Source organism: Drosophila miranda, chromosome XR, assembly GCF_003369915.1.
Source record: "Drosophila miranda strain MSH22 chromosome XR, D.miranda_PacBio2.1, whole genome shotgun sequence".
Taxonomy (NCBI): domain Eukaryota; kingdom Metazoa; phylum Arthropoda; class Insecta; order Diptera; family Drosophilidae; genus Drosophila; species Drosophila miranda.
Window position 1 is genome coordinate 44,160,519 of NC_046674.1, and position 10,556 is coordinate 44,171,074.

Sequence of the window (10,556 nt, forward strand, 5' to 3'; positions counted from 1 at the left end):
GTAGAATGCGCTTGGTATCAAAACAAATGGAACCAAGTAGAGATGACACCAAAAGAAGCTACGGATTATACCATAAAACACGGAAGATTATACCGACACATACCAAGCCAAACCGACGAAGACGATCAACCCTGGAAACTGTGCGTTCCAAAACAAGAGAGACAGAGGGTACTAACCGAAAATCACACAAACCCAACAGCCGGACATCTCGGGATCAGACGCACGAAAATCAGAATAAGGCAACGATACTTTTGGCCAGGGCCAAGCAGAGACGTAACACGATTCGTACGAACATGCGAAAGCTGCCAAAAATTTAAGGTATCGCAGCAAGCAGCGGCAGGCAAAATGCTGACCAAAATCGCAAACGCACCATGGGAAACAATATGCGTCGATTTCGTGGGACCACTCCCAAGATCGCCGCACGGCAACACCGCACTAATCGTGTTTATCGATAAATTTTCGAACCGACAAGAAGCGCAACAGCTGACGCATTCCTAAAGGCGTGCAGAGAAAAAATACTGGCGAGGGGAGGTGCACCAAAGCGAGTGATCTCAGACAACGGCGTACAATTTACAAGCAGAAAGACGAAACAGGTAATGAAAACGTGGGGCATCACCCAACAATTCACGGCACCATACACACCACAAGAAAACCCAACCGAACGAGCGAACCGAACACTAAAGACGATGATCGCACAATTCGCGGGAGGGAAACACAACAAATGGGACGAACAACTACCAGAACTAACCCTAGCGATAAATAGCAGCAAGTCAGAAGCAACAGGGTTTAGTCCAGCATACCTGATATTCGGGAGAGAACTTAGATTGCCGGGCAACCTATTCGACGAGGTAACACTAGGGTCAGGGTTCAACAATCAAACAAACCAGGAAAACACCGACAAACGAAAACAAACAGAAACAATAGCCAGGCAAAACATGGAAGAAGCAGCAGCAAAACAAGCAAGACATTACAATTTGCAAAAGCGAGCATGGAAGCCAAAAAGAGGGGACTTAGTATGGGTACGAACGCACCCACTATCGAAAAAAATCGACAAGACAACAGCGAAACTAGAACCGAAATACACCGGTCCGTGTAAGGTACTCGAACTAACCTCTCCAGTGATCATAACAGTACAAGATACGACAACGAACAAAAAACTACGGGCACACGTCTCACAACTAAAACCAGCAAAAATAGAGGAAGCAAACACAATAACGATGCCCTCTCTCTACCTTTTCAGACAGATGGAAAATAAAGAAGATAAATTCAACATTTCGGCCCGGAAATTCAAAGAAAGGATGGATGAAAGTATCAGGAACAAAGGTGTCAGCACCAAGGAAAACAGCAACAAACAAAACGATGGAAACCACGGCAGGACAGCGCGAGACTCGAGGAGAACAAGTAGCAACGCACAATGAAGTAATCCCAACAAAAAAGAGGATCAGCTGGGCAAACCAGGCCAACCTACAGGAACAAACGGCACGAAGAATCAGCGAACAACAAGGCCCGGAACTTTCCTGGGCAAAACAAGTGGAAGACGAAGAGTCCGACCGGGACGTGCTAGACCTAAACCCCGAGCGGCCAACACCAGAACCGGAAACCCAGAAACCCATCCAGAGAGGCACCATCCCGGGCGAATGGGAGGTCCCGGAAAAATTCGAACTAGCGACCACGGCGATCGAACTAGTCAAAGCAAAACTCCACGACCGCCCAAAACACACTCAACGACGGTTCAAACTACGGAACGAGAAACAGGAGGCGTGTTGGGTGAAGATCGGCCGAGCTGGAGATGTCCGCATCAGCGCATGGTTCCAAACAAAGTCAATTGGCGACGCTCCACTGGGAAAGGAGGGGGGAGTGTGACGCCCAGCGCCAGGAAGACCAAGCGCCGGCGCCACAAACACCACAACAATATCACTAGAAACACCAAGACAAGCCATGAAGACTATAAAATAAGTATTAGTAGGATAAGTAGAACATAAGCTACAAATACATGAAGACCTGCCACATAAGAAATAAATATAAATAAACAAACAATAAAAGATACATAAAACCAACCACAGCTGATCACCACCAATGGGCCCGTAGCGCATTCACCCTCCGCAACATTATTTCTCCTCGGAGCGCATTCACCCTCCGCAACATTATTTCTCCTCGGAGCGCATTCACCCTCCGCAACATTATTTCTCCACGGAGCGCATTCACCCTCCGCAACATTATTTCTCCTCGGAGCGCATTAACCCTCCGCAACATTATTTCTCCTCGGAGCGCATTCACCCTCCGCAACATTATTTCTCCTCGGAGCGCATTAACCCTCCGCAACCTCATTTCTGCTCGGAGCGCATTAACCCTCCGCAACATTATTTCTCCTCGGAGCGCATTAACCCTCCGCAACATTATTTCTCCTCGGAGCGCATTAACCCTCCGCAACATTATTTCTCCTCGGAACGCATTAGCCCTCCGCAACATTATTCCTCCTCGGAGCGCATTCACCCTCCGCAACATTATTCCTCCTCGGAGCGCATTAACCCTCCGCAACATTATTTCTCCTCGGAGCGCATTCACCCTCCGCGACATTCTTCCCCTCGGAGCACATTAGACCTCCGCGACCTCAACCGACACCGACCAAAAGACTACCAGGACCCGCCCGCAACCATCCGCCACGTGCGGCCAACCCGAAGGATGACCCCGAAGGAAGAGCCAGCAGAAAAACACCCGCGCAACTACCAAACTTTGTACCTTTAAGAACAATAAAAATAACTCTATCTCTTTTATTACCGCTCAAAGCCCGCCTTATTCTTGAACCACGAGACTCTCTTTCAGCTACCACACCCAGAGATCAAACAAATTTCTGTGGAACCCGGCGCGACGAGCATACCCCGGCCGAAGCGCCGTCACAGTGGCGCCCGAGCAGGTTGTGGTAGCATAAGAAGCATAATCTCAAAGGTCAAGATGGCAAAACAATGGATAAACCAAGCAACGAAACTGGAGTTACAAAACTATTGCGAGGAATTCGGATTGGAGAAACTGGATGGACTAGAAACCCAAAAGAAACAACTACTACAATTTTCGGAGAGAACAGACCTCCCAATACATATTCGAGAGAGGCTAGAACAACTAGCAAATACCCAAACACGAGGGAGAAGCCCGAGAACCAAGGGCCCAAGGCAACAATCACCAAAAGGAGTACCACAAAAACCAACAATGGAAGAGAGCCAAGGGGAGACCAGGACAGGCAGGAAGCAATCGCTATTTCCAAAACAGATAAAGAAAGGATCACCAGAAGCAGTAGCGATAATAGAAAAAATACGCAAGTGGGAACTGATCTTTACAGAAAAAGGAGGGCTGCTAGAATTCCTGAGCAGGATGGAGGAATTAGCAGAAACCTACGGGGTAGAACCGGACCACCTCGTATTCGCAATGCCGATAATTCTGGAAGAAAGCGCACTAGACTGGTGGCACACAAAGCCAGCGCCAGTCACATCATGGGAGGATGCAAAGGTCGGACTAAAAGAGAACTTCATATCCCCCAGATACCAAGAGGAGCTTGCAAAACAAGTGGCAGAGCGAAAACAAGCGGAAACAGAACCAGTTCGAGACTTTATCCAAGAAATAAGGAAGTTAATGAGGTTCGGAACCTACACAGAGCAGGAAAAACTGGAAATAATATACCAGAACTGCCGGCTGCCGCTGAAACTATACGTGAAGAGGAGAGAATTCCAAACGCTGTCGGAATTCATGATCACCACAGAGGAATTCGAAAAAATTGAGACAGATGCAAGACTCTCCAAGGTTACAGGTCGCCAATGGAATTACCCACAAAACGACCAACCAGCTTGGCAAAGGACGCAATACCGACAAAGGAAATGTCAAAGATGTGGAAACTATGGGCACGATGCCCGAACATGCAACAGGGAACCCGTACTGTACTGCTGTACCTGCAACAAACAAGGAGTACGCACAATAGACTGCTGCAGAAAACAACCGGAAAACACACATGGCGCAGGACCAACCCGCGAATCTCCTGTGGCCCAAAACCAGCTGAGCGGGACAACACACAATTAATATTTAACAAGAACCAACTTTTACGACGGGCCAGGATTGGATCACAACTGATGGATGTAATCATCGATACAGGGGCAACAAGATGCATGATAAACGAAAGGGCGGCCGAAAAACTAAAAGAAGAAGGCATCGAAGGAGTGGAAAACAGATTAATCCGTCTCGCGGATGGGAGCACTCGGAGAACAACACGGAGAATCCAACTAACAGTAGAACTAGGGGGAAAAGAGACCACCCAATCATTCCTAATCATGACAGGGGTACCAGACACCCCCATACTAGGGATGGAATTTTTAAAGGATGCAGGCACATCAATAACGTGCGGAGAAGCCACAGTAAACTTCAACGGGGAACCAAACCCAAAGAGAAAGGAGGAAAGCGCAAGAAATTCAGTAACAGAGCCGACGGACGAAGAAATCGAAAAATGGATTAAAACGGAGGTACAAAAATCCAACACTCTTGAAGGGGTGAGCAATGTTACGAAACATCGGATATTTCTGAAGGATGACAGACCAGTCAAACAGAGGTATTACCCAAGAAACCCAGCGCAAATGGAAATCATCAACAAAGAGATCAGCGAACTCATAAAGCAAGATCTAATAGAACCATCACACAGCCCATACAGCTCGCCGATTGTTCTCATAAAAAAGAAAACCGGAGATTGGAGGGTCTGCGTGGACTACCGACTGTTAAACGAAAAAACAGAGAAGGATGCATACCCATTACCACGGATGGACTTTATTCTAAATCAGCTTAAAGAGGCTAAATACATTAGCACGCTCGACTTAAAGTCAGGGTATTGGCAAATCCCTATGGAAAAACAGAGCCGACACTACACAGCCTTTACAGCTCCCGGGCGAGGATTGTACCAATGGAAGGTCATGCCATTCGGACTCACAACAGCACCTGCTACGTTCCAAAGAGCCCTAGACTCGGTAATCGGACCGGACATGGAACCATTCGCTTTCGCATACCTAGACGACATAATCGTAATTGGGCGGACGAAAGTTGAACACATGCAGAAACTACAAACGGTATTCGAACGACTACGGACAGCAAACCTACGCATTAACGCAGCAAAATGTCACTTTTTCCAAAAGAAACTTAAATACCTAGGACACATGGTGAGCGAGGAAGGAATACACACAGACCCAGATAAAGTGGCGGCCATTAAAGAACTCACCGCACCAACTACACTGAAACAGCTGCACAGTTTTTTGGGCCTGGCATCTTGGTACCGCAGATTCGTACCAGCGTACACCGAACGAGCAAAAGCTCTACAAGACCTATTAAAAAAGGGGCAAAAATTTGAGTGGGGCGAAGCACAAGAGAACAGCTTCCAAGACCTAAACTTCAGAAAAACATTCATACTGCAAACAGACGCAAGCGACTGCGGCCTAGGAGCGGTGTTGACCCAGGAAGATGCGGACGGAGAACATGTAATTTCCTACGCAAGCCGCAAGCTCAAAAGCGAGGAAACGAAATACTCCGCAACGGAAAAAGAATGCCTAGCCATCTACTGGGGTATACACAAGATGAGGATGTACCTGGAAGGCTACCAATTTATCGTAATTACAGATCACCGGTCCCTCAAATGGTTAAATTCCATCGAAAGCCCATCCGGACGAGTAGCAAGATGGGCATTGGGTCTGCAACCATTCTCATTCGAAATACGATATCGGAAAGGCAAGTTGAACGCAGTGGCGGACGGACTCTCCCGCTTACCACGCGAAGAAACCCGAATAGCAGAAATCGTAGAATGCGCTTGGTATCAAAACAAATGGAACCAAGTAGAGATGACACCAAAAGAAGCTACGGATTATACCATAAAACACGGAAGATTATACCGACACATACCAAGCCAAACCGACGAAGACGATCAACCCTGGAAACTGTGCGTTCCAAAACAAGAGAGACAGAGGGTACTAACCGAAAATCACACAAACCCAACAGCCGGACATCTCGGGATCAGACGCACGAAAATCAGAATAAGGCAACGATACTTTTGGCCAGGGCCAAGCAGAGACGTAACACGATTCGTACGAACATGCGAAAGCTGCCAAAAATTTAAGGTATCGCAGCAAGCAGCGGCAGGCAAAATGCTGACCAAAATCGCAAACGCACCATGGGAAACAATATGCGTCGATTTCGTGGGACCACTCCCAAGATCGCCGCACGGCAACACCGCACTAATCGTGTTTATCGATAAATTTTCGAAATGGGTGGAGGTCACACCGACAAGAAGCGCAACAGCTGACGCATTCCCAAAGGCGTTCAGAGAAAAAATACTGGCGAGGGGAGGTGCACCAAAGCGAGTGATCTCAGACAACGGCGTACAATTTACAAGCAGAAAGACGAAACAGGTAATGAAAACGTGGGGCATCACCCAACAATTCACGGCACCATACACACCACAAGAAAACCCAACCGAACGAGCGAACCGAACACTAAAGACGATGATCGCACAATTCGCGGGAGGGAAACACAACAAATGGGACGAACAACTACCAGAACTAACCCTAGCGATAAATAGCAGCAAGTCAGAAGCAACAGGGTTTAGTCCAGCATACCTGATATTCGGGAGAGAACTTAGATTGCCGGGCAACCTATTCGACGAGGTAACACTAGGGTCAGGGTTCAACAATCAAACAAACCAGGAAAACACCGACAAACGAAAACAAACAGAAACAATAGCCAGGCAAAACATGGAAGAAGCAGCAGCAAAACAAGCAAGACATTACAATTTGCAAAAGCGAGCATGGAAGCCAAAAAGAGGGGACTTAGTATGGGTACGAACGCACCCACTATCGAAAAAAATCGACAAGACAACAGCGAAACTAGAACCGAAATACACCGGTCCGTGTAAGGTACTCGAACTAACCTCTCCAGTGATCATAACAGTACAAGATACGACAACGAACAAAAAACTACGGGCACACGTCTCACAACTAAAACCAGCAAAAATAGAGGAAGCAAACACAATAACGATGCCCTCTCTCTACCTTTTCAGACAGATGGAAAATAAAGAAGATAAATTCAACATTTCGGCCCGGAAATTCAAAGAAAGGATGGATGAAAGTATCAGGAACAAAGGTGTCAGCACCAAGGAAAACAGCAACAAACAAAACGATGGAAACCACGGCAGGACAGCGCGAGACTCGAGGAGAACAAGTAGCAACGCACAATGAAGTAATCCCAACAAAAAAGAGGATCAGCTGGGCAAACCAGGCCAACAGGAACAAACGGCACGAAGAATCAGCGAACAACAAGGCCCGGAACTTTCCTGGGCAAAACAAGTGGAAGACGAAGAGTCCGACCGGGACGTGCTAGACCTAAACCCCGAGCGGCCAACACCAGAACCGGAAACCCAGAAACCCATCCAGAGAGGCACCATCCCGGGCGAATGGGAGGTCCCGGAAAAATTCGAACTAGCGACCACGGCGATCGAACTAGTCAAAGCAAAACTCCACGACCGCCCAAAACACACTCAACGACGGTTCAAACTACGGAACGAGAAACAGGAGGCGTGTTGGGTGAAGATCGGCCGAGCTGGAGATGTCCGCATCAGCGCATGGTTCCGAACAAAGTCAATTGGCGACGCTCCACTGGGAAAGGAGGGGGGAGTGTGACGCCCAGCGCCAGGAAGACCAAGCGCCGGCGCCACAAACACCACAACAATATCACTAGAAACACCAAGACAAGCCATGAAGACTATAAAATAAGTATTAGTAGGATAAGTAGAACATAAGCTACAAATACATGAAGACCTGCCACATAAGAAATAAATATAAATAAACAAACAATAAAAGATACATAAAACCAACCACAGCTGATCACCACCAATGGGCCCGTAGCGCATTCACCCTCCGCAACATTATTTCTCCTCGGAGCGCATTCACCCTCCGCAACATTATTTCTCCTCGGAGCGCATTCACCCTCCGCAACAATGTTTCTCCACGGAGCGCATTCACCCTCCGCAACATTATTTCTCCTCGGAGCGCATTAACCCTCCGCAACATTATTTCTCCTCGGAGCGCATTCACCCTCCGCAACATTATTTCTCCTCGGAGCGCATTAACCCTCCGCAACCTTATTTCTGCTCGGAGCGCATTAACCCTCCGCAACATTATTTCTCCTCGGAGCGCATTAACCCTCCGCAACATTATTTCTCCTCGGAGCGCATTAACCCTCCGCAACATTATTTCTCCTCGGAACGCATTAGCCCTCCGCAACATTATTCCTCCTCGGAGCGCATTCACCCTCCGCAACATTATTCCTCCTCGGAGCGCATTAACCCTCCGCAACATTATTTCTCCTCGGAGCGCATTCACCCTCCGCGACATTCTTCCCCTCGGAGCACATTAGACCTCCGCGACCTCAACCGACACCGACCAAAAGACTACCAGGACCCGCCCGCAACCATCCGCCACGTGCGGCCAACCCGAAGGACGACCCCGAAGGAAGAGCCAGCAGAAAAACACCCGCGCAACTACCAAACTTTGTACCTTTAAGAACAATAAAAATAACTCTATCTCTTTTATTACCGCTCAAAGCCCGCCTTATTCTTGAACCACGAGACTCTCTTTCAGCTACCACACCCAGAGATCAAACAAATTTCTGTGGAACCCGGCGCGACGAGCATACCCCGGCCGAAGCGCCGTCACAGTGGCGCCCGAGCAGGTTGTGGTAGCATAAGAAGCATAATCTCAAAGGTCAAGATGGCAAAACAATGGATAAACCAAGCAACGAAACTGGAGTTACAAAACTATTGCGAGGAATTCGGATTGGAGAAACTGGATGGACTAGAAACCCAAAAGAAACAACTACTACAATTTTCGGAGAGAACAGACCTCCCAATACATATTCGAGTGAGGCTAGAACAACTAGCAAATACCCAAACACGAGGGAGAAGCCCGAGAACCAAGAGCCCAAGGCAACAATCACCAAAAGGAGTACCACAAAAACCAACAATGGAAGAGAGCCAAGGGGAGACCAGGACAGGCAGGAAGAAATCGCTATTTCCAAAACAGATAAAGAAAGGATCACCAGAAGCAGTAGCGATAATAGAAAAAATACGCAAGTGGGAACTGATCTTTACAGGAAAAGGAGGGCTGCTAGAATTCCTGAGCAGGATGGAGGAATTAGCAGAAACCTACGGGGTAGAACCGGACCACCTCGTATTCGCAATGCCGATAATTCTGGAAGAAAGCGCACTAGACTGGTGGCACACAAAGCCAGCGCCAGTCACATCATGGGAGGATGCAAAGGTCGGACTAAAAGAGAACTTCATATCCCCCAGATACCAAGAGGAGCTTGCAAAACAAGTGGCAGAGCGAAAACAAGCGGAAACAGAACCAGTTCGAGACTTTATCCAAGAAATAAGGAAGTTAATGAGGTTCGGAACCTACACAGAGCAGGAAAAACTGGAAATAATATACCAGAACTGCCGGCTGCCGCTGAAACTATACGTGAAGAGGAGAGAATTCCAAACGCTGTCGGAATTCATGATCACCACAGAGGAATTCGAAAAAATTGAGACAGATGCAAGACTCTCCAAGGTAACAGGTCGCCAATGGAATTACCCACAAAACGACCAACCAGCTTGGCAAAGGACGCAATGCCGACAAAGGAAATGTCAAAGATGTGGAAACTATGGGCACGAGGCCCGAACATGCAACAGGGAACCCGTACTGTACTGCTGTACCTGCAACAAACAAGGAGTACGCACAATAGACTGCTGCAGAAAACAACAGGAAAACACACAGGGCGCAGGACCAACCCGCGAATCTCCTGTGGCCCAAAACCAGCTGAGCGGGACAACACACAATTAATATTTAACAAGAACCAACTTTTAGGACGGGCCAGGATTGGATCACAACTGATGGATGTAATCATCGATACAGGGGCAACAAGATGCATGATAAACGAAAGGGCGGCCGAAAAACTAAAAGAAGAACGCATCGAAGGAGTGGAAAACAGATTAATCCGTCTCGCGGATGGGAGCACTCGGAGAACAACACGGAGAATCCAACTAACAGTAGAACTAGGGGAAAAGAGACCACCCAATCATTCCTAATCATGACAGGGGTACCAGACACCCCCATACTAGGGATGGAATTTTTAAAGGATGCAGGCACATCAATAACGTGCGGAGAAGCCACAGTAAACTTCAACGGGGAACCAAACCCAAAGAGAAAGGAGGAAAGCGCAAGAAATTCAGTAACAGAGCCGACGGACGAAGAAATCGAAAAATGGATTAAAACGGAGGTACAAAAATCCAACACTCTTGAAGGGGTGAGCAATGTTACGAAACATCGGATATTTCTGAAGGATGACAGACCAGTCAAACAGAGGTATTACCCAAGAAACCCAGCGCAAATGGAAATCATCAACAAAGAGATCAGCGAACTCATAAAGCAAGATCTAATAGAACCATCACACAGCCCATACAGCTCGCCGATTGTTCTCATAAAAAAGAAAACCGGAGATTGGAG

At 47.6% G+C, this 10,556-nt stretch overlaps 1 protein-coding gene across 1 annotated transcript; it reads left to right on the forward strand.

Moving 5' to 3' along the window:
* The first annotated feature begins 496 nt into the window (after window positions 1-496).
* LOC117186603 lies at window positions 497-2,053 on the forward strand. Its single transcript, XM_033387591.1, has 2 exons — window positions 497-593; window positions 1,241-2,053. Exon 2 carries the CDS (start codon window positions 1,303-1,305, stop codon window positions 1,861-1,863), a length of 561 nt encoding a protein of 186 aa, XP_033243482.1. The 5' UTR covers window positions 497-593; window positions 1,241-1,302; the 3' UTR covers window positions 1,864-2,053.
* Window positions 2,054-10,556: the final 8,503 nt, after the last annotated feature.